The following is a 23,911-nucleotide window of genomic DNA, read 5'->3' as shown; positions in this document are numbered from 1 at the left end:
CTTTTAAAGAAATTATTTAACTTTCTATATATATAAGTGTTATAAAGTGGTTAAGTGTTTCAAAATTTAATAATTAAACTATGCCTAAAAATAAGTGTTATATATAAATGTTGTATAGGTTCATATATTGTAGAAATTTTATTAAAAGTTACAATTAAAAAATGTGAAAGTTTAATGATCTGGAAATTTAGTGCAATTTAGATATCTCAGGATTTAAAACCTGGGACATCTTGTATATTAATTGCCATATTAATGTAATGTATTATATTTCTTTCGCTTCTAGTATTCTCAAAAGTTTGTGAAAAGCGAGTAAAGGTGAACGTCGAGCTCAGAAGAAATCCGCGACAGAAACAGGTTGGATGGTGCCGCAGGTCGGCGTCATTTAAACCGACGAGCTGGGCGAAGGAGCTGTTTCCTTCCTTAAGTCGCGGGTGTGAACAAGCAAACGGGATCTTCCAGATCTCATTGTAAAGACAGGTGCGAAGGCGTGCCTCCACGATGGGGGTCGCCGACGACTTCGCGCCCAGCTTTACGCAAAAGCCGCAACTGCGGCAGGAAGACGACGGCAACCGGCTGATATTCGAATGTCAGCTAGTGAGTTCACCTAAACCCGACATTTCCTGGTTCCGCGGCGAGACCGAACTTAGCGAAGATGACAGGACCAACTTCAAAGTGCAGAGTGTCGGGACCAATAAGTTCCTGGTGGTGCTCGAGCTCGACGACGTCATCGAGACCGACGCAGGCCTTTACAAGGTCAAGGCGAAGAACAAGATGGGCGAGGTCGCTGCCTCTATCAACCTCAACTTTAGTCGTAAGTATTTATAGCGTATTTTCTTTTTTTGTTTCCTAATTATTTCTCAAAATAATAGCCATATTTTTATAAAAATAAAATTACATGTATCATGAAATTAATCATTCTGTCAATGTATAATTTTTTATCTTTACATTACTGTATTTTACAGTTTCTTTTAAAAATATAAAAGTGAAAGCGAGACAAGTCTGTGCAAAAAAACTGTTCTTTGTTATTCTATGTTAAAGAGAATTGAAACATTACAATAAAATTTAAAAGTAAAATATAAAAGCGAGTAAAGACAAAATATATAAAAATTTTACTGTTATTTGATACGGGTACCTATATATATTGATCGAAAGATTAAGTAGGTTAGTTTGCACTGATCTATTAGGGAGATGTTTTACTTATAACTCATTCTTTATTTATTTTGAATTTTAGAAAATAGGATACAATTGATTAAATCACAATTAAAGTTAATTAATAAATTAATAAAGCAAGTAAAATGGATTAACTACATTATTAGAAATGTAGATCTATTTTTTACAAAAAAATTAATTTTTTATATTATAATAAATTAACTTTGTTTTTAATTTGTAATAAAAAATATTGATGATTTTAAATATTAATTTCAAATTGATATAAATTTGCAAATAATTTTTTGTATTTGAAATTTCTTTTTACATTGTTTTTTGATTAACATTTTGCCATTATATTTTTCTAGCAATGGATGAGCCTAGAGAGAAGTAAGTCAATTTGTACTGAGAGTAAGACTTATTTGTCGCTTCTCCAGGCTCTGTTTAACTTGTTTTAAGCTTCGCGTTTATGCACTAATGCATTTCTATTGTTTCGCCATCACATGTTTTCTCTGCTTTATTTCTGTTTCTGCTTTTCTCGCTTATTTCGTTGTTTTTCGTTTTTTATTTATGATTTTAGCTGCTGATCAATCCGTTGGAAGAGGGTGAGAGCATTATTTACGCTATGTTTTGTAACTACTAATTTGATAATTAATTTGTTAACATAAAACCAATATAATATCATTTTTTTCACCAATTTTTTAATAAAAAAAATCAGATATGACGATAATACTAAAGAAAATTTCATAACATATGTATATTACAATTTCCTTTTATCTCTCAAAAACTTGAGAAACATTTTAAATCCTGCAGTCTGTAATATCAAATAATTTTTCTATTGAATTACATTTCTGATTTACTTATTCACAAAGTGAATAAATCGATTACAAATTCCTTATGAAAATTTAACGCAAAGTTTAGAAAGTTTTCTGCAGTTAAAATAAACAATTAAAATAAACAGTTAAAATAAAATTTATATTTCTTTAGTGCATTATTTACTATTACGCGCTATATCTCTGCCGATAACGTCGAGTGTACGTTAAATCGGCCTGACCGAGAATAACCGTGGTATGTCCGCTATTTTCGATCGCATTCGCACCACGTACTGTACAATTCGATAGAAATCACGGTGGCTCGCTGCGTTAGTTGGATGATCGGCCGCTTCTTACCAATCCACCCACGCAGATAGAACCGCAAACACGAAATGCGGATGGAAATAGAATTAAGGTCTTCTAGTTTTGGATACCACTCGTGTTTCGCACGCGCAATCCGACCACAAAGTGGCCGAATTATTTTGGATGTTATCTTTCGTGAGAGAGAAGCCACTAAATATCGTCCGAACTGCGATTTGTCTATATTATAGCTATGGAGTGATCAGATTAAGAGAGAGAAAAGCAAACAATTGATTAAACTGTAGTTGAACTTTGATAAAATCTCAGAGAAGGATGAAAGAGTGGAAAAGTATAACAAGTATATAAAAATCACAAATTAAATTGCAATTGTAGAAAAAAATTAAAAACGTTTATTTATGTTTAATTGCACAGTAAATCATAGAGACGCAGTAAATTTCTAAAATTGTACTAATAAATTGCATAACTTCTTAGAAGCACTGATTTCTTGTATTACTTTATACATTTGGTGTCACCTCAAAAAAAGGAAACATATTTCTTTAATAATACGATTATATTTTAATAGTACAATTATGAAGCGGGAAGCTATTCTTATCTTCGTAACATTATGATAATAACAATTTACTGATGTAGCACAACTGGCAAATCAATTACGAGATATTTGTGCAATCTGCACGAGCGGAAAGCATTTATCAGTTCCTAAATCTCTTTTTGCATCCTGCTTGCAGTTATTCCTGCATCTCATTGCGACTTTAATGACTTTCGAAGATAATTCGAAACTGGGTCGACAGTGTTCTCGACGAGTTCCCTCAAGTCGCAGACTGCGGCGACGACACGACGAGAAGCTATATTTCGGGATCGCATCGACAGACATGATTCCCGTGAATTTCTAAAAGTAACGCGAGCCTTTCCGCTTCCACGCGTCTCCTGAAACGTGTCGCAGATCACGTTCCATGATGCTTATCGAAAAAAAATTCGGTCAATTGCGAGAAAGATAATTCACTCAAAAGCATAAAATGTATTCATGAAAAATCCGCGATATTTTGAACAATAAAATTTTTAGTAATTTGCCTGACAAATTCAACAAGGCAAACTGTCAATCGAAAGTAAAAATTCGCAATTTATAAAAATCGAATCGATTGACGAGAGTGAAAGTCGAGAGAAAACAGCTGCAGCCTACTTCCATGCTAAACTTAGCCACAACATGCACCCATGCTAATGTACTTATGGTCCATTTGGGATGCAAGTGTTAGGCACGTGCCTCTTGGCTCTTAATTTGCAAGAATAAACATTGGTGATCATAACTCGAAACGCGCGACTCCATTGGCAAGAGTAATTTAGAAGAGAGACGGTGAATTATAATGATTTTATTTTTAATTTAGAAGGAAACTTGCAGATTAAAAATTTGTGAGTTTAAATAATCGACAATAAAGCAAGATAATTGCTTGATTGATTTTTATAAGTAATCTTTATAATGTAAAAAAAACAGTTAATTTTGATTTTTTTGAGAAAAGTAAAAAAAAGCAATGTTAAGATATATGTATAAATTTCACAGGAACAGTCGTTTTAGAGATTATATTTATTCTTTTGATTTAGCTTTCTACTTTTCTGAAAATTTTTCTGAAACAGACATTTAACTGTCGACAAAAATATTGGCGCCAAGAAAAATAGTAATATCGATTATATGATGATGTACCGAATTTTAAAGTGGTTGTTAGCTGTCGAAATCAAAATAAGTTGTTCGACAAGTCCCTCACGAAGCATCGACTAATAAAAACAAAGTTATTTTTGGCAGCAATTTGTGAAAAGCGTGGTAAATTCCAAAGCGTGATAAGTCCCAAAGCTGCTTTTCTCTTATTTGCTCAAATATTACCATCTTCCTTATTCTTATTTTATTTAGTATTAATATTAATTCTTCTCTAATAGAAATCCTAATTATTTTAGAAATGAAGATATTACTAATTTTTTTTACTAATTATTTAGCCACAATGCGTATACATTTTTACGACTTAAAGCATGTGATTTGTTAATGATAGATGTGATCTTGTGTCTTTTGGTTCGCTAAGGTGTTGGTCGATCATACCGGAAATGAGATTAAAATCATCAGCAATATCCTACGGTATGTTTGTGACGCAACATCTAAATTTTTGCGTTGATTCGCTGTGATTTAATTTGATCAACGCTTTAACGAACGATAAATTTATGCGGATATATTTCCAGACTCTCATGTTTATTTTGCGCTTGTAGACAAATTGACGGCATCGCGCCGACTTTCGCGAAGAAACCCGCGATTAGACAGGAGGACGACGGTAAACGGCTGTTGTTCGAGTGTCGTATCACAGCCGATCCCACACCGAAAATCACATGGTTTCATACCGGGAATATGGTGAAAGATTCGCCGAGGCACAAGGTTCGTCATTTTCAATTACGATCCACCACGTACAGTTATAATATAAATTTAAAAGAAGCCGAATAATAAAATTCAATTTCATTTTTCTGCTTTAGATGGTTTTATCTATAATATTATTACATGTGTGTAATATTTAGTTTTCCGAATAGCTTCTAAATAGTAAAAATTAATATTTGCTTAGCGTCTTTTACGAGAAAAATTAGGAACATATTCGAAATAATTTAAGCGCAGTAACAATTGCATAGTAACGAAACCGTTTTATAGTTGACTGTCGATAAAGATGGCCACTCGTACTTCGCCACTCTAGAAATAAAAAACGTGACCGTCGAGGATGCTGGCAAATATAAGGTCACGGCGAAGAACGAGCTCGGCGAGTCTAACGCTACGATTTCCCTGAATTTTGACAGTAAGTATCTAAAGTTTTGCGACAAATAACCACAAACCCATATATACTTCGACCGATGATCCGCTTTACGTTTTAATATTCACCTGCTTAATTTTTTTCAGAAGTCATACGCTCATGATTCGCGTAATTTTGTTAACAATAAGTTTCCTTAAATTATTTTTAGCTTCAATTTGTTTTTTATATCAAGCAGGCATTTTAAAATATTTAATTTTTATGTAAAAAAAATTCTATTGTAATTTTTATTATTCATTTTTTGTAATAAATTTCGTTAAAGTTTTAGAAATAATTTTTTAATAAGTATTTAATAACGTTTGATTAACTGTATTTAATTTTTTAAATTTCTAAAGTAGCGAATATACATTTTCCTTTATCCCTTTCCGCGTTGCCTTGAAGCGGAAAATAAAGTGGATCATCGGCACCATTCCTCAACTCTTCTCTTACATTCTCACTCGGGATGTATATCGATGATTCTATTTCATTTCTGACTGTCTTCATCTCAATTCTCTGCCCTATTTATCTATATCCTTCATGTCGTCTCTACACCAACGTATATCCGCAGTTTATTATTTAATTTTTTTCCGTTCCATCAGCAGTCCATTCTTCAGTCTCTTTCATTGTAAATATATGCGGAAACATTTATTTTTTAATGGTTTGTCTCAGTCGAGCGATGAGCACGTATCGATATCGGCTCGACGCGAGCCACGATATACAGCCCGTTGATTTGATCTTAATCGACTAAACGACATTTTTTTCTTTTGCGAGAGAAACACACATTTGTTGTTTGTCTCTCATGAATTTTGCACCGTAAAAGTTGCGTAGAGAGCGGATCAGAATAATCAACTTGTAACAACGCGTGTACTGCTGCTTCAATCACGTATTAATTCGAATCGCATCTCGCGCCGAGATTAGAGACATTACTTACGTCTCGAGACGAATTAACCCGGATCTGCAATAGATTTTTGAGCCTTAAGCCATAAAAAATGAACGAATTATAATTATTGTCATCGTATTCGACTGTAATTTGTCAATTTCTTACGGCTTATGGCTTAAAATACTTGTTGTAAATCCGAACTTATCATCTATACTGATGCACGAGATGCGATTATAGATTAGCATTAAACATTATTGACGCTTCGTTAGGTTGCTTCGATGACATCTTTTCTCTCTATTCATACGATCACGTTTGCCGTGTGTGAATATCTACGATAAGCCTCCGTTTGCATTGGCAGTCTTCGGATGCACTGCGTCCATTACGTCGCTCACACACACGCAAACGCAATTATACGAAATTTCTGTGGTGGTTAGATCTAACAATATATATTTCCTTACTTGCACACATTATCATTTGTGATTTCGCACTTTTAATTCCAACAGAGATGTCACGTCTTTCTTTTTGACTGCAATTGCACAAAATTAAAATTAATATTACTTATAAGTAGAATTAAAACATATCATTATATGTAATATTTCAGAATCAAGTATGACAGTATTATTGCGAGTGCATCTCAGTTGCATTATATGTTATATAATATTCTTGTAAGAATTATTTATATATAAAAGACTTTTTTAAATACACTTTAGAAATAATCCCAATCTAAATGTATATGCTTTTATAGAATTAAAATTTGCAAGTACGGAAATGTTCTTGAAAAATAGTAAAATACGTAGTTAATGACGACGATTCTAATATTGTATATACTCACATATGTCTTTGTCACATGCTTCACTAGTCATTCTCATCGGCTAATTCGCTCGTAGAGATTTTTTATCAGTAAAACAGAAATGTTTGAAATTATGTGTTGCTCTGTCATAATGTATATATTCACATCATCGATTAATGTCACGTATTTTAATCGACACAACACGGAAACACACTACTTTCTTTGTACGCGGTATTCGCGATTTCAATGAATCGTAATTATTGGAGATGGAATGATGAAATTGAAATTTCTCGATTAACATTAATGCAATCGAATTGTTATGTCGTGTCAAACGATCGTACACATTACACTCACTCACTCACTCGCAAACAGCGTTTGACGAAATGCTTGTGCATAACTGTGCAGTGTTCCTATTTTCATTTAACTGCGCGCGCGTTCGTCCTCAAAACCGTACGAGAGAAATGGAGCAGGTGACACAATTTTATGAGCAACCAAGCGGAACATTGCGAATAGATGGAAGGAGAGTAGAAAAAGCAACCTAATACATAAGATATTGATCGACAAGGATCTTGAATCCTTGAACGTGTATTCCTGAGCGTTGGTTTTAGCACACTCGTTATATGCGACGGTACGAATAAATGAAGCAATTAAATCGATCACATAAGATAAAGATTGAATATTGAATAGATTAATGTAAATTAAACTGCGATATTCTTATTTAGTAGATAAATATTTATAGTACGTTTAGAAACTTGAAGACTATTTAAGCCAAATCGATACGTGACTCCCGATCTCGCATCGAACTAGAGTACGATCGAAACTTTTGCCGAAATTGAACCGAAATACTCGGCTACATGTCAATTTCAACCGAAATCAAAATTTAAAAAAATAGGAATTCTATAAAGGCCATACAGATACGCTCATATATCATATATATTTTTTCTTCAGAAATATCATAATTGATTGAAACAATAATTAAATTTCGACCGAATTCGAAAACCGAAATTTCGATTGTGTGTCAATTTTGGTCAAAGAATATAAGTACTTCTTCTTCATAAACATTATAATGTAATTATTGAAACAATAATTACACATATTAAAATTAATATTTATGAAGAAGATATGGTCTCAGTTGAAACTGATACGTAGTGAGTGCTCGTTTTCATTTTCGGCAGAAGTTTCGATCGGACTCTACATCGAACTGCAAAATGCTTCGCGTATTTAAGCCTTTCGCTGCAGAATCATTTTTTGTGTCTCTCAAAATTAGTTGATCAGTCGGAAAGTGATTAAAAAATTAAGATTTTATTTCTCTTTTATTTCTTTTTAATGTAAATAATATTTAAACGGTTGTTTTGAAGAAAAGGAAGAAAGTTTATTTTCCAAATTTTTTTCCACACTTTGAGATATTTATATGAGACTTAATTGAAAAAAATTTTGCGGAATGGTATCTTTAATTTAGAGGGGAACATGTGTTTTTGGATTCTGACACTAATTATTGCAGTGAAAGGATTGAGTAGGCAAGCAAGTGTACGAACAAATTTCGACATGTCGATCGTTTGTGTCGAACGTAGGCGACGAGGCACCCGTACCGGATGACGGTATTAAACCTACCTTCACCGAACGACCGGTGATTAGACAATCCGACGACGGTAACACCATCACCTTCGAATGCCGACTTGTCGGTGATCCGAAACCAAGTGTCAAGTGGTAAGGTCTTGAAATCTGCGACGCGCGAGAGGAAGTAGTATCGAAAAGTGTTATTGTTGAATTATTGGAAGAGACATGAATTAAAGACATTCAAAATATCGACTAGATATATAAAATTGAGAAAAGAAATAGTGTCGAATTGAAATTAAGAGAAATTTTGCGTCAAACTTTTCCTACAGAGATTGTCTTCCAATATTTTTGAAAGATATAATGTACTTGTGAAAGGTACAATGTTTAAAACTGATATTTTCAAATTTATATGCACATACTTACATATCGTGTTTCGAGTATAAAAAATTTCGATAGTGTATCTTGTCTTCCGATGGTTCAAAATTCAAAAGTACGATATTACTTCCGAACGCACGGCCCGTGACATGATCAATATCCGGCGGTTGCTTCGATTTGGCATTTTGGCGGCGATCGCAGGTATCACGGTACCGAGGAAGTGAAAGACGGCGGGCGATTCACCACATCACTGGAACTTGATCAGAAGCTGTACCATCTCGCAAGGCTGAGGATCGACAATGTGGCAAAGGGGGATGCGGGCGAATACAGGGCCGTGGCAAAGAATAAGCATGGCCAGGGGGTAGCGACTATTAATTTGAACTTCGAAGGTGGCGACAGGCTCAAGTAGGCATCGAAAGATGATCTGTCTTCGACATCAATTATTCTGCTGCGCCACGAATCGATAGACACGCTCTTTTCCGGTTTGACGCGGCGCGAAAATGCATTGCACTGCAATTTTATTCGATTTATTGAGCTGCAAAAGTACAGCAATAATTTAGTGTAGTTTTTTAATAAACTGCCATATAAAAATAATGATAACAGTAACAGTTATAATAATGGTTGATTTTTAGTTTTTTTATTAAAACAAAATTTATGACAAGGTAATTCATGAAAACGAAGTATGTTGAATGAAAAGTACATTGTACTTCTGAAGAATTATCTCGTTAATACTATTAAAATTCTTCACATTTATTACATTCGGTTGCGCATTTAAAATATAGACTCCGTTGTAAATTAAATATGTAAAAACAAATGTATTATAAAATAGAAGTTGAAAGATAGTCGATCAAATTAAAAATGCAGGTATTTGCAATTATTAATTTACGCTTTTTCTAATTCTTTAATTTTTTAAAAAATATTAAAAAATTTAAAAAAATTATTTTCTTATAAATCACAGTATTATTATAAAAATGCATATCCTTTATATAAACTAAAAATTATTAAAAATGTATAACTGTAAAAATATAATTTATCTTTATAAATTTACGAATGCCTGCATATACAGAAGTTGCATGCTCTTTTTTAATTAAAAAAACGTAAAATTGTCTCTTAAAATTAAAAAAATTTTGATAAATTAAGATTTAATTAAAAGAGAGCCTGCGACTTTTACGGTAACACTTTTTCGTAACATTGCGTCGCGTTTTCGGAAATATTGCGTGGCCAGCAGGTGAAAAATAACGTTATCCACCGAGATGACTTTAGATTCTGCGTTCAATCAGCGAATCGACGAATTTTTCGTTTGACGAGTCGATTTACGCAGAATACCGGACGGTAAGCCGCCGCGTTTTCCGAAGAAGCCAACGATCCGTCAGGAGGGCGATTTACTCATCATGGAGTGCATTCTGGAGGCACATCCGGTGCCGGACATAACATGGTACCAAGGTCAGAAAACGATTACCGACAGTAATCGCGTGAAGATGTCACGCAAAGCAACCGGCAAGGACACATATCTGCTGACCCTCGAGATCTCAAATCCGACCAAGGCTGACGGTGGGAATTACCGTTGCAACGCCTTTAACAACTTCGGCGAGAGTAATGCCAACATCTCCCTCAACTTCCAAGGCAAGTCCCCTTCGAAGCGTACGAGAAGGTTTTTATTGACATTCCGAGATATTTATCATCAATATCAAATGCGCTTCAAAAATTAGAAAAAAGTTATCAGTTCTTTAATCTTTAATCGCAATTCGTTACAAATAATCTTTAAAAATCTGAGAACAGCAACATAGTATATATGCACAGTTAGGTACATAGATATATTCTTTTGTTTTATACAATATTAATTTCAAAGTAATTATATTTTTTTGTTTTTCATGTTTGTTTAAAATTACAAATTGCTCGGACAATGAAATCCCTTTCGTTTACTTCGTCCATGACGAGTCCTGTCGACTTTCCTCGTATCTCCTTCGTGCACAATGCATTTTATAAACGCGCGGAAAAGACGTACAAGCGATTTTTCTCGGTAAACGATCGCGATCATTTCATAGATCATTTCATCAGGTAAGCACAGCCGCGCTATTGCTAACCAATCGTGAAGTCTCTGTATCTTCGCTTCATAACTTATTCAGCTGCCAACAACATGACTAACGTCATTAAAAGTCGCGGTCGCGGGTCATCGGTGACCCGCGACCGCGGTAGAGATCGCGTTTCTGGTGTTCTGTTGCACACCTGGAACCGTCTCTCGTATCTTCACCGATGATATCTAACCTTGGATCTTTCCAAGATGCAGAGGAGGGAGCGGGTTGCGCTCCGTCCTTTATTGAGAAACCTCGCATCATCCCGAACGAGACCGGTACGCTTATTACCATGAAGTGTAAATGCAAAGCGAATCCCAAGCCGGAGGTCACGTGGTTCCGTGGTACCAACGTGGTCAAAGAATCATCGAAGATCTCGATCAAGTCCAAAACGATTGAGGAAGATGTATATGAACTTATCATGGAAATAAAGGTAATTCTATTCTCTGCTTTGTTAAAAGTGAAAATAATTTTAATTATTTTTATTTAATTATTATAATAATTTAGATTTCTTCTTTTTGATTATTGATGTGAATATATAATATTAACAGATTGTATTTTATTAATATCTAATTTTTAAATCTAAAATTTTTAAAATTATTTTTTGATAACAGGATCCATCGGCACCGGACGGTGGCACTTATAGGTGTCACGTGAAGAACGAGTACGGCGAAAGCAACGCTAATCTGAATTTGAATATCGAGGCGGAACCAGAACCAGAGGGAGACGGACCGACGTTTGTAGAGAAGCCGCGGATACAGTCGCAAAACAAAGGCAAGCTCGTCATCATGGATTGCAAAGTGAAGGCGAAGCCGAAGCCACAGATCGTGTGGACTCATGCAGGCAAAGTGGTAAAGGAGTCCTCGAAAATTTCCATTAGCATTGTTTCAGAGAAAGAGGACATTTATTATATCAAACTAACTCTGAACGATCCTGGACCGGATGATTCCGGACTCTATAAGTGTAACATTAAGAATGATCTTGGTGAACTCAATGCCAATCTTACACTAAATGTTGAGAGTAAGTTCGCATATTTTATATTATACGTTATTCGATATGTGATAATAGTTTAATTAATTTTTTAAATATAAAATAATTAATTTAGATTTAATAATTCAATTTTTGTTTTAATTGTTAAAAATAAAGATCATAAAATATAAATTAGAAGTTAGATTAAAATATTAATATTTTTTTATTGTGATTTTAGTTATACCCGTAATTAAGGAAAAGCCGAAGGTGGTAAAGATCGTTAAAAAGAAAACAGTCGTAATTGAATGTCACGTTCTTTCTCAATTCGCGCCTGATTGCACATGGTTCAAGGAAAGTCAAGCCGTTAAAGAGGATAATAGACATAAATTGCACGTCGAGCAAGTTAAAGAAGTGAGTTTTATACAATAAAATTATCCAATATATTTATTATACTCTATCATGTGATATTGTATTAAAACGATTAAAAAGAAATTTATTTTAAGTTTAAAGTTTAGTTTAATAAAATAACTAGAAAAGAATTATTTTTTTTACATTTGTTTTTATTATTTTTTTTATGTTTATTGATATTATGTATTTAATTAGAAAGTAGCAGTTGAATACTCAGTATACATTATGACAACATAATCATTATTTAAAAAATTATTATATAAATTTTAATCAATTGATTTCTTCAAATAGGGTGAATTCACTATAAAACTTGAAATTGAACAAATGTCGACGACAGATAAAGGCACGTATAAATTAGTGGCACGCAATGATAAAGGCGAAGCCACATCACAAGTAGTAGAAGTGACGGAAATTCCAGACCAAGGAGAAAAACCCAAAATTGTTACCGGCCTCAAATCAATTGTAAGTACTTTTTATTTTTTACTGGTACTCAAAAGTTAAAATACAACGCTTTTTTTATTTAACATTTGTTTTCATAAAAAAATATTGTTAAAATAAAGTTTCCTTTATTGATATTATGCGCTGTATATAATACTATATTTCTAGACTGTCGAGGAAGGTAAAACGGTCGAGCTCGTCGCAATTCTCGCAACACAAGATCGAAAAGTCACTGTCACGTGGTATAAGTATGTATTTAATATAAAAATTAAGTTTTAAATAATTTGCCAATTTTGTAACAAAAATATTATATTTTATTTAGAAATTTTATAAAATGATTTTATAAAAAGAATAGTCAATATTATCTAAAACAATTTGTCTAATATTTGATAGCTGACATTCGTGCATTTTTTTATCAACTGCCTGTTCTTATGTTATAAACTGTTTCAATAAATCTTTATAATTGTTGCAATAATAATTTTATAATATAATTATAGAAATTCTACAGTCATCAAAGCGTCAAAAGATATCATGATTTCCTTTAACGGCCTGGATATGAAATTGACTATCACCTCGGCATCGACAGAATTCTCAGGAACGTATAAAGTCACCGTGAGCAATGAATACGGTCAAGATGAGTCGTCAGCTCGTCTCGTCGTCAACGTAAGCAATTTTAATCTAATAATTTTCAACCATGAATTTATCAATAACGGATGCAAGTTTTTTAGTCACTTTTTTTGTGTTTGTATAAATTTATGTTCCAATATATTACAAGAAATTCGCGTTTTCATGAAAATTGACAATTCATATTATAATTATCACCCCTTTTTTCACTGAATTTGAAATGTATTGCTAATAATTATAAACTGATCCAAATACACCCCATTGAAAAATTGACATGTTAAATGTGGAATTAAACTAATGAATACGTAATGTAACTAAATCATTGTTCTCTTGATAAATTTGAAGATTATTTGTATGTGTTCTCCAATGTTGCATGCAATTCCCTCATGAAATTACAGAAGAAAGAGGAAAAGAAAAAAGACGAGGAGGAGGAAGAGAAGAAGAAGAAGAAAGTTGAAAAGAAAGAGGAGAAAAAAGTGGAAGAAAAGAAAGAAGAAAAGAAGGTAGAAAAGAAAGCCGAAGAAAAGAAGGAAGAAAAGAAGGAAGAAAAGAAGGTAACCATTGAGATGGGAAGATTAATTAAAATTTTCATTCTAATTTTTAATGATTTTCTGTCGCTTCCCTATTCCTTCTGTTACACCTTTTGTGATTAACAAGATACTACACTGATTACATACAGCGTGATATAGATATAGGAAGATTAATTGTTTTGCAAAATTTATTACAGTATGCTTCTTTATGTACTTGCAATTATCTAAAAATAATTATTATTATATAAAAAGAGAGTATCTTTGAAAAAGAAAAAAAGAATTTTAGTTTTATATAATTGTGTATTACGCAAGATTGATTATCGAAGTGTAAGTAAAAATATTGAGTACTATATTAAGAGCATCTGCTATAATTTGCAAAAATCGATCGATCTTTCGATTCCTCGATGTGTCAATTGGTATACCGTTGAAAAATTATATCTCGATATAAGGTAATTAGTTCAGTATGGAGCGACGATGATGATGAAGGATCAGAAGAATATGAGGTGGAGGAAGAGGAGGAAGTGGTGAGTGTAATTGAGTCCAGCATTATCAGCACAGAAGTCATTCTCGAGGAATCAGATTCTGAAATAATTTCTCACGTCGAGGTACACACAAACACAATTATATCAACATTGATACATATTATAGAATTTATCTTTCATCAATTTATATTAAATTTTTATAATTAAATATTTAATAATAATAATTTATTAACAATATATTACTTTTTATAAAATGAAAAAAGTGATTTTGTTTATTCAATTATTTCATTATATAAAATAAAATAATTATTTTATATTAATAATTTTACAATTTATTACATGTAAATACTCCGCTAATTAAACTTCTCTTCTTTTTTTTTCATAAATTATGGAACTTATGTTTTGTAGAATAAATCAATCAAGGATAAATCAATTTTTTTTTGTTATTTTTAAGGATAAGCCTGATTTGAAACCGAATGGTATCGACAAACCTGGGTTTGGGAAGGTACGAGATATAATTATTTCTTTTTAATTTTTTGAGAGGAACATCAAGTGTAATTTTTTACAAAAGAAAACAGTACACTGTAATCAGAACACGTTACATAATAATAATTATTTATTATTTGTGCCCCTTCATATTTTATCCATTGTTATTTTCGTTTGCACTTTCCCTGTCATTTGTGTCATACCTTGGAAGTTCATGTGTATTGTGTGTTCCATAATATGCTTATTTTGTATGTATAAAAGTTTAAATGCAAACTTCCTACAAATAGTAAATATATTGTATTTGAAAATTAAATTAATTAAATTATATAAATTTAAAATTAATTTATATAAAAATTAAATTATATAAACTTAAAATTAATTTAAATTATATAAACTTGAATTACACGTTTGTAGAAAAGATAATTCTAAGTTTAATATTTAAAATATATGAAAGAAAAATAATGGTTTTGACGTATTCTGTTTCAGAAAATGGAGATCTTACAGGTGAGCATAAAATATCAAAAATTGGATTTCGGTAATGTATGCGCTCGAAAAGCAACTTTGATTCGCTTGAATAAATACCACTGTGCTCTGAAGGTTGAGGCTTTGGCAAAATATTTTGGCCAATCTGCGAAACGACATATTTATAAATCGCAATAAATTGTTTTCAGTTTTCTTTCGATGAGATTTTATCTTACAAAATTATCTTTATGCGATTAATATTCATCATTTTTACGCTAAATAAATTTGCTTATATTATTTTATTTTTCGCAGCATCCACTTAATCTCAGCTTATCTGATAAGTTTCTTCGAATGATCTCTTGCGCACGCTTAAACAATCGCCTTAATATTAATTTTTCTTCGCATAAAAAACGCAAGTTTTCCAAATGCTTTTTCAGATGCCATATTTTTTTCCGAGTCCCAGAAGCTGGTTCCTTTAAATCCAATTCTGCTTTAAAGTTTAATTCTTTATGTCATTATACAAACTCTTGCATGTGGTTTTTTCTTTGTATGTTTATATTGTGTGTTTGTGCGTGAAAAATTTTGTTCAAACACGAGCATCAGAGATATTTATTGCTTATTAAATGTGAACATCATCTTAAATTATTTTAATATGATGCAACCATATCTCTGTTGTGTTTTTGATTATTATGTATCCTAAATTAAATAGAGGAAATATTTTGCTAATATTATTTTATTTTTTTACATATGTAGAAGGACGAAGAAATTGTGAATAATGTTGAAGAAAGGAAATCTATTAAGGTAAGAATAATGTAAAATGTATTTCTTATTAAAAATGTAAATAAAAATAAATATTGTAATTAAGACGATATAACAAATAATCTATTTAGTTAGTCTATACTTAATTTCATATCTCTATTTTTCTTTCAATTTATAGAAGAAAGCCGCCGAGAAAATTGAAGACAAAAAGGAAGAAGAAAAGGTGAGCACAATTATTCTTATACATTTAATTTATATTTTTTCAATAATTTATTTTTTGACCTTTTTTCTTCTTTAAATCTATCTTTAAATCTTAACTCTTTTTTAGAAAAAGATTATAAAAAAGAAAGAACCCGGATCCAAAGAGGTATGCATAATTCAGTTGTTCTATTTTCATATCTTATTTTATGTACTAATCAAGTAATCATATAGCATATTATTATTTTAAGTATTCATTAAATTAATGTATTAAATTAATTTGGACATATGTATTTAATATTATTTATATTTAGATATCTCGAGAAACTACGCCTAAACCTGAGAAAACGGTGACTCGCAAGGAATCAATCAAGGTAAGGGTATTTATGTATTATATATGTATTTTTTTAATCAGTTAGAAAAATAGATTTTATATATAACTTGTTATATCTCAGGTGGAAGAACTTAAGACAGAGAGTCGTCGTAGTTCGATCATCAAGACTGATGAGAAGGTATATATGATGTTGTGATACTAAATTTCGTAAATATTTTAAGAGCTACGAGTCTGGTAAATTTATTCTGCACCATTAGATGCAAGTACTATGTAAAATACAAATTATTTTTATTTTTTACTATTATCGTATAGATAATGGATGATGGCACTGCGACACCACGACGTCTTTCTATACAGAAGGTACACATACATATACACATTTCACACACAAACATTGCCAAAAAAACAGTTACAATTAATTTTACAAAATTGATATATTGAAAAAAAATTTAAACTCTACGAATCAGAATAAAATAACATAAATTAAAATATTTTATTATTGACTTACGTCAATCAAATTTTAATTTGTTTTACATATCTTAGACCGAAGAAGAAGTCAAGATAGAAAGCAGACGATCTTCTATTATAGAAAAGAAGAAAACGACTGAAAAGGTAAGAAAGAATATATTGCTGTTTTTAACTAGTTACACAATGTGCTAACAAAATATTTTGTTATTAATTAATTGATTAGTTGTACTATCATAATTTTTAGCAGAACAAAGTAAGTACACGTGAGTGAATGTCACCTTCTCAAAATCGACATAAGAAGGAGTTTTAATATTTTATAGAAATAAATTATTTTCTATTTGATTAAGAGCTTGATGTAATTTTACTGTTTGGCAAAATCAGCTTGTGTTAATATAAATTATATAATTGACTTTTGTTTTTTTTTAAGTAGTCTTTGAAAATAATTTTATCCGTAGATTTGACTTTGAAAGCTTTCAATGTGCAAATAATTTTACAATAAAAAGAAAATTATAATTTTTACTTAAAATACAAAAATTATGCTCTCTGTAAAATTTTACAATTAATAAGAATTTAATTAAAGATAGTATAGAATCAGAAATAATAGGTAACGTTGGATTTTTTTATTTTGTGTGATATATATTTGGGTAAAATCGTAGATTTTTTCCAAAGAAATATAAGAGAACATTTTATCTCGCATCATTGCAGGATGTATCCGCATTCAGGCCAAGAGCCATTTCGCGAATGATTGAAGATGAGGTACACTTACACATTTTAATTACTCTAATTATTTTATTTTATTTTATATCATTTTTTTGTACTTTGTAACAAGATAACTATTTTTTTTAGAACACACTCACAGCGAAAATCAAGCCACACACATATAAATTCGACGAAGAGATTCAGGTACATAGACATAAACACAATACCTACTTTCAATCGTATATCGTTCATTAGGTCAGCATACACGTTACATTTAATTTTAGGACGTTTGGTCGTCTAAACCGACAGAGCGCGGTAGTAAATCGATAAGACATTATGAGGTACGTGACGTATTTTTTGTTATGTTTATGCATCTTAAGACGCGATATACATATGAAACGTTGTAGGAAACTACGAAGTCCAGGGCAACTTCTTTCGTTCATGAAACTGACCGTAAACCGAAGGTACATATCTCGCGTTATATATACTGACTGTATTTAACAAAATGTAGTTTTCTTAAAATCGAAAAAATTTATGATATTTGCAACAAGAAGAATTACACAAAAAGTAAACTTTTTAGGTTGCACCTCAAGCTGCAATTAAGCCACGCGTCCGCGATTCGGATGATGAACGTGAGGTATATAAAAAATTATATCGTGCATACATGTATAAACACACATGCATACACATATCAATGATGTTATAACGATAATTAAACGTTTTACGAATATTGCGTATTTTATCGACGGTATTCATTTTAGGATGTTTGGAGTATTCACAATCCGGGAGAACGTGATAATGAATCTATGCCGTACAGAGTATGCAAATATGTTACATGAAAATTCAATACATTTTAGCTTAAAAGAACATAATATTTCGAACATATTTTTTTATTTTAGGATACGTCAACAGATAAAACACACAAACCTCATATACCGTCAGATACAACACATTCACGTCAAAAATCAGATGAAGACAAACCAAAAGATAAAATATTACATGACACCATCGCAAATAAGACACATCCACAGAAATCAGATAAAGAGATTGAGGTACAGAACATTTATTGTATAATGGCTAGGCATGTAGTATATATCTTTAAATCATCAATATTTTTAGAATATTTGGACGAGTAAAGAATACGATATTGACTTTAAAAAGTGTGACAAAATATGCAAATACATTTAAATTACAGAAATTATTCGCGAACAGTTCGAATTTCTTTAAAAGAGTAAAATTTTAAATATGTTATTTTAGGATATTCTGAAAGAGAAAAAACCACATGATATATCTACAAATAAAGTACTATCGCATAAATACGATGATAATTCAAAAGATAAAACACTTTCTCATAACACATCAATACATAAAATACATCCGAAAAAATCTGATGATGAAATTGAGGTATATAATATTATTGCGAAGCAACATAAATTACATATCTTTAATATATTACTATTTTTAGAATATTTGGGCGAGTAAAGAACGCGATAATGACTCTCCCAAAAAGCATGAAAAAGTAGGCGTATACATATTTAAATTATAAATATTATTCATAAATATAATAAAATCTTTTTAGAAGTGACTATAAAATTTTAAACGTTATTTTAGGATGTTCCGAAAGAGAAAACACGTTTGCATGATATACCTACGAGTAAAACACTTGCGCATAAATACGATGATGTTTCAAAAGATAAAATATTTTTTTATGACACACCTACTTATAAAATACATTCGCAAGAAAAAATTGAGGTATATAATAAATATCATCACATAATTTATGAAGTATATGTTACACACTTTCGAAATAATATTTTTTTAGGATACATCGACTAAGCCGAAAGAATCCGTTGTCGATTCAAAGAAATCTAAAGTATGTATAGTTAATAATTATATAAAATATAATTATTAATTATCACATATATACAATTAATTGAGTAAGAATAAAGAAAATAGTAATAACATGTTAAATAATATTTTAGGACATACCAAAAGTTAAGACACTTTTATGCGATACACCTACAGCTAAACTACAATCACAAAAACCTGACGAAGTGTCAGAACAGAGAGAGAAAACACATGACACATCTATTCACAAAATACGTCCACACAAATTTGATGAAAAAATTGGGGTATACAACACTTATATCATATGCATTTTTTAGAAGTAAATTTTATTTTTAAAATATTAATACTGTGTAGGATGTTTGGACCAAACCGAAAAAACATGATACTGATTCTAAGATATATGTCAAAGTATGCAAATTAGTATATTAATTAAGTACACAATTAATGTGAATTTATTTAAGAGAAAATATATGTAATATTTTAATTATAATATTGTTTTAGGATTTACCGAAATTTAAAGACAAATCGTCTCGTCGTCAATCTGTCGAAAAAATCGAGGTACATGTACGTTACGCATTGCAGAGTACACTTACGCATCGTATTATACAGATTTTTTACATATTTTTTTAATGCTGACTTTTAGGATATTTCGTCCAAACGAAGGGAACGTGAAAATAAACCACACAAAACAGATGAGGTACACTAACATTTCGCGCATATTTGAGTAAATTTATAAAATAGCAAATTAAAAATTATTATTATTATAGGATACACCGGAAATTAAAACTAAAAGACGCGTATCGAAATCTGACGATCAAACTGAAGGAGATAAAATAGCTTTGGACAAAATAAAAGTACGTGATATCAAGTCCAAGCCAAATGATGAGGTAGATAATAAGACAAGATAATATCTAATTATAATTTAAAAAAGAATTTAGTTTTATCCATTTATATTTTTTAATAAAAGGATAATAATAATGATAGTAAACTGATAAAAGGCAACAGAATTAATTTTAGGAAAATTATATATAATAAATAAAAATATAATACGCGAAATAAAGTTAAATTTATCTCTTCTTTGTCTAAAAATATAATAGAATACGTTAAAATACATTCTTAAAATTTTAGGACAAATTGGTGCCGAAATCGAAAGGACATGACGATAAACGCGTTGCACATAATGAGGTACATGAATATATGAATACATAAAACATTTTGTTTCTCTTCACTACATTTCACTTCACACAGCTCACACTTTCGGGTCTTACATTTATATAAAACAGCTTGGTAAATGGTATATGCTGTTATTTTAGGATACCGTATGCTCCACTGACACATCTCACAAACTTCCACTAGACCGAAATGTCAAAACTTACTACACGCATTATAATTATGTTAGTTACGATAATAAATATTTATAATCTTATGGCGGACAATAAAACTATTATTTTATTTATTTTTAAATCGATATATTATTTTAGGATGTATGGGCAAATCCGCCAAAATCTATCGAGCACGAACGAAATTTTATTACATCCGATAAGGTACACATATACACACACATACATACATTTGTGAGGCAGATTGTTAGATAGAAATTAATATTACATGCAAAATATATAGATATACTGAAGAAACAACGATTTATTTTTTAATTTTTAGGATGTTTTATTACCTACTGTTAAATCACAAACGCACGAATCCGATGATGATATTGAGGTACAGAATACACATTCACAATGCATTATATTTTTTTTATTATATTATACTTTTGATTAATGTAATAAAATAACACGCGATCGTAGGATATTTGGGCTTCGAGAATCGAGGACGACGCGCCTAAACCAATCAAAAAATTGGAGGTATATGCAAATTGCAATTGGCACTGCATTTATTTTTACTTTTGTTTACAAAGTAAATTGTAATATCGATATATTTTAGGATTTGCGAGTTTCCAAAGTTGCACCGTATAAAAATGGAGTTAAAATAGAGGTATACATTATTAAATTTACAAGTACTCATATTTACATTATTCGAAAATCATACCTAATTTGGTATATGACGGCTTTTAAAATCTCGCAGGAACTTGCATTCACATCTGCGCCTAAACTTGCATCCAAATCTAAGGACAGCATAAGCAAATTTAAAGAATCCAGGGTATATACGTATATTCCATATTCATACATTCATAACAATCGACACTTAAACTTATATTATATTAGTTAAAAAATTAATTTTTAATATTTAGATATTACTTTTATATATTTAATATTTTAATTAATTTTATTAATAATATTTGACGTCTACATAAAACAAATTTAATTATATATTTTATCCATTCGCGAGAGAACTAAGAAAAACAGAAATGAACTTTTCGGACAGATCTTATTCTTTAATGTTTTTAGGAGGGCGATATACCTGAATACGAAAAAAGCGAGATTAAACCCAAAGAGGTATATTCTCACACATACAGTCGCATGCATTCAAATACATACAATACACAATAAATTATACACAGTAAATTTGAATAATATAATTTTTTTCATTTTTTTCATTTTAGACCAAAGACATTACTATTATAAACTCTACACTTGACAAGGAAGAAGTGCCCAAGGTATAATACAAAAATTGTACTTCACACAACATTGTTATTTTCTTTCGGTTTTATTATATTTTTGCAATTGTAGAAAAAGGTGTCCACAAGACGTAAATCGTCGACTAAATCAACGGAAGGATCCGAGGTATAAAAACGATCCTCATTTCTTGTCAGTGCTAATCATTGACTTTCCACTGATCGCATAATTTTCTGGTCGCATAACTCTTCAGTCTCTTTGTAATCTTAGATGCAAAAAATTCTCCATTTTCTCTATACTATAATATTATAATTGAAGCTGTCTAATGTGTCTTCGCAAATGTGTATTGACATCTTTCGCTAACTATTGTTACGGAACACTTTCTCTTATCATCTTTTTATGATAAGTGTTTCCTTTTTCTCTTGCTGCTTTTCATCTTCTTGCTCTTCTTCTAAATTTCTATGATTTTGTTGATTATAAATATTGTCCAGGACCAAGAACCAGTATTGAAACCAAAGAAGAAAAAACCTAAATCCGCGGATGAATCTAAGGTATACAATTATATGTTAATAATATATTATCACATATCACAATTATAAACATACAAAAGATGAATGTTATATCTCCGTATAGAAAACAAAACAATATATGATTATTTGTACGCATATTAATTATAAATATTTGTTATTAATTTTTGCATTGTGCTACATGCTTTTAATTGTCACTAACATTAATATGCATATTTGTTTCATGTAATATTTTATTTTAATCCTTACAGCATAAAGTTGCACAAAAGTTGCAGCAACATTGCTGCAATATTGCATGTTGCAGCAATATTGTAGAGATTTTTCAACGATATTGCTGCAAATTCTGTGCTATAAGAATAAAATAGCGTAGAATGATAATGTATTTATATACATATATTTATTAATTACAATATATCTATTTACTATTCATATATCTTTTACACAGTTTACACATTTTTAAACAGAAATATACTTTTACAACATATAAATCTTACAGTATATAAATATCTTTTAGAAAGAGGAACCGACTACAAAACCAAAAACTCCCGGAAAACTAGAAACCCCGAAGGTAAAAATATAATTATAATAAACAAAAAAATACAATTAAAGAACATATAAAATTTTCAACATGTGATTAATTTTTTATTAACATAAATATTTTAAATAAATATTTTACTTTCCTTACAATTACATTCAGTCACCGTAGGATAAAATACAATATAAAGTATTAAATTTATATTTTAAAAACACGAATTTAAAAAACATTATTACTACATTTTAGGCGGAAGTCAAGCCTAAACCGGGAGAGGCGAAGGTATATAAAATAACACTATTATCATTTTCTATATATATAACAATTTCTTCGCTCACGATTAACACTGCAGAGATTTACAGCTAAGATATGTACATGCACAGCAATAGATAAAGCATAATATATAAAATATATTGCTCTTTTCTAATATCACGCCACATTATGAAAAATGAGCACCTGCATTAACCATATGCCGTAAATATGTAACTTTAAAACATTTTTTACATTTTCAAACATATGTTTTGAACATTTTTAGATGGAACCAAAAGCCAAACCTAAAGCAGAGGAAGTAAAGGTATACTTACACATATACTGTACATATCTTGTAACAATATACACTTTCATAATAGAGAAAAAGAATACAATAAATTAAAAAGGGATGATAAATGAGGAACACTATTAAATACTACTCGTACACTTTTAGGAAGCCAAGTTCAAATCAGACGAACCAAAGGTACACAAAATACTTTATAACACATTTTATTATTTTAATAATCGGTTCAACTATATTACAGCCTATTGATATGAAAAATAAGAC

General features: G+C 30.7%; 1 protein-coding gene across 50 annotated transcripts in view; it reads left to right on the top strand.

Annotated features, from left to right (window-relative positions):
- bent (projectin protein bent) overlaps positions 1 to 23,911 on the top strand; it is a 97,059-nt gene that overhangs the window by 9,517 nt on the left and 63,631 nt on the right. For 14 of the 50 annotated variants that reach the window (XM_087403643.1, XM_087403739.1, XM_087403728.1 and 11 more), the window contains exons 2-56: positions 284 to 811; positions 1,515 to 1,536; positions 4,524 to 4,686; positions 4,951 to 5,092; positions 8,325 to 8,460; positions 8,887 to 9,090; positions 10,007 to 10,308; positions 10,973 to 11,190; positions 11,372 to 11,777; positions 11,965 to 12,137; positions 12,426 to 12,596; positions 12,741 to 12,820; positions 13,070 to 13,235; positions 13,595 to 13,750; positions 14,176 to 14,331; positions 14,663 to 14,713; positions 15,181 to 15,198; positions 15,910 to 15,957; positions 16,094 to 16,138; positions 16,244 to 16,282; positions 16,428 to 16,487; positions 16,569 to 16,625; positions 16,760 to 16,807; positions 16,991 to 17,059; positions 17,621 to 17,671; positions 17,762 to 17,818; positions 17,899 to 17,955; positions 18,022 to 18,078; positions 18,195 to 18,251; positions 18,376 to 18,432; positions 18,514 to 18,666; positions 18,872 to 19,018; positions 19,080 to 19,133; positions 19,226 to 19,366; positions 19,437 to 19,487; positions 19,597 to 19,746; positions 19,817 to 19,870; positions 19,964 to 20,026; positions 20,106 to 20,159; positions 20,230 to 20,349; positions 20,591 to 20,647; positions 20,776 to 20,856; positions 20,944 to 21,006; positions 21,125 to 21,181; positions 21,268 to 21,324; positions 21,404 to 21,454; positions 21,545 to 21,619; positions 21,868 to 21,915; positions 22,023 to 22,076; positions 22,150 to 22,203; positions 22,527 to 22,586; positions 23,077 to 23,130; positions 23,344 to 23,376; positions 23,630 to 23,668; positions 23,798 to 23,827. In XM_087403643.1, the coding sequence (XP_087259769.1) occupies positions 499 to 811; positions 1,515 to 1,536; positions 4,524 to 4,686; positions 4,951 to 5,092; positions 8,325 to 8,460; positions 8,887 to 9,090; positions 10,007 to 10,308; positions 10,973 to 11,190; positions 11,372 to 11,777; positions 11,965 to 12,137; positions 12,426 to 12,596; positions 12,741 to 12,820; positions 13,070 to 13,235; positions 13,595 to 13,750; positions 14,176 to 14,331; positions 14,663 to 14,713; positions 15,181 to 15,198; positions 15,910 to 15,957; positions 16,094 to 16,138; positions 16,244 to 16,282; positions 16,428 to 16,487; positions 16,569 to 16,625; positions 16,760 to 16,807; positions 16,991 to 17,059; positions 17,621 to 17,671; positions 17,762 to 17,818; positions 17,899 to 17,955; positions 18,022 to 18,078; positions 18,195 to 18,251; positions 18,376 to 18,432; positions 18,514 to 18,666; positions 18,872 to 19,018; positions 19,080 to 19,133; positions 19,226 to 19,366; positions 19,437 to 19,487; positions 19,597 to 19,746; positions 19,817 to 19,870; positions 19,964 to 20,026; positions 20,106 to 20,159; positions 20,230 to 20,349; positions 20,591 to 20,647; positions 20,776 to 20,856; positions 20,944 to 21,006; positions 21,125 to 21,181; positions 21,268 to 21,324; positions 21,404 to 21,454; positions 21,545 to 21,619; positions 21,868 to 21,915; positions 22,023 to 22,076; positions 22,150 to 22,203; positions 22,527 to 22,586; positions 23,077 to 23,130; positions 23,344 to 23,376; positions 23,630 to 23,668; positions 23,798 to 23,827 (5,379 nt within the window). In that variant the 5' untranslated portion in view covers positions 284 to 498. Of the gene's footprint in view, positions 1 to 283; positions 812 to 1,514; positions 1,537 to 4,523; positions 4,687 to 4,950; positions 5,093 to 8,324; positions 8,461 to 8,886; positions 9,091 to 10,006; positions 10,309 to 10,966; positions 11,191 to 11,371; positions 11,778 to 11,964; positions 12,138 to 12,425; positions 12,597 to 12,740; positions 12,821 to 13,069; positions 13,236 to 13,594; positions 13,751 to 14,175; positions 14,332 to 14,662; positions 14,714 to 15,180; positions 15,199 to 15,909; positions 15,958 to 16,093; positions 16,139 to 16,243; positions 16,283 to 16,427; positions 16,488 to 16,568; positions 16,626 to 16,759; positions 16,808 to 16,990; positions 17,060 to 17,620; positions 17,672 to 17,761; positions 17,819 to 17,898; positions 17,956 to 18,021; positions 18,079 to 18,194; positions 18,252 to 18,375; positions 18,433 to 18,513; positions 18,667 to 18,871; positions 19,019 to 19,079; positions 19,134 to 19,225; positions 19,367 to 19,436; positions 19,488 to 19,596; positions 19,747 to 19,816; positions 19,871 to 19,963; positions 20,027 to 20,105; positions 20,160 to 20,229; positions 20,350 to 20,590; positions 20,648 to 20,775; positions 20,857 to 20,943; positions 21,007 to 21,124; positions 21,182 to 21,267; positions 21,325 to 21,403; positions 21,455 to 21,544; positions 21,620 to 21,867; positions 21,916 to 22,022; positions 22,077 to 22,149; positions 22,204 to 22,526; positions 22,587 to 23,076; positions 23,131 to 23,343; positions 23,377 to 23,629; positions 23,669 to 23,797; positions 23,828 to 23,911 lie in introns of all 50 variants that reach the window. The other 36 variants (XM_087403782.1, XM_087403780.1, XM_087403771.1 and 33 more) reach the window with 24 other exon arrangements.

Source organism: Acromyrmex echinatior, chromosome 1 (genome assembly GCF_024713525.1).
Source record: "Acromyrmex echinatior isolate Ae372 chromosome 1, ASM2471352v2, whole genome shotgun sequence".
Classification (NCBI taxonomy): domain Eukaryota; kingdom Metazoa; phylum Arthropoda; class Insecta; order Hymenoptera; family Formicidae; genus Acromyrmex; species Acromyrmex echinatior.
The sequence above is the reverse complement of the archived record's forward strand: the minus strand, read 5'-3'. Positions and strand labels throughout refer to the sequence as shown.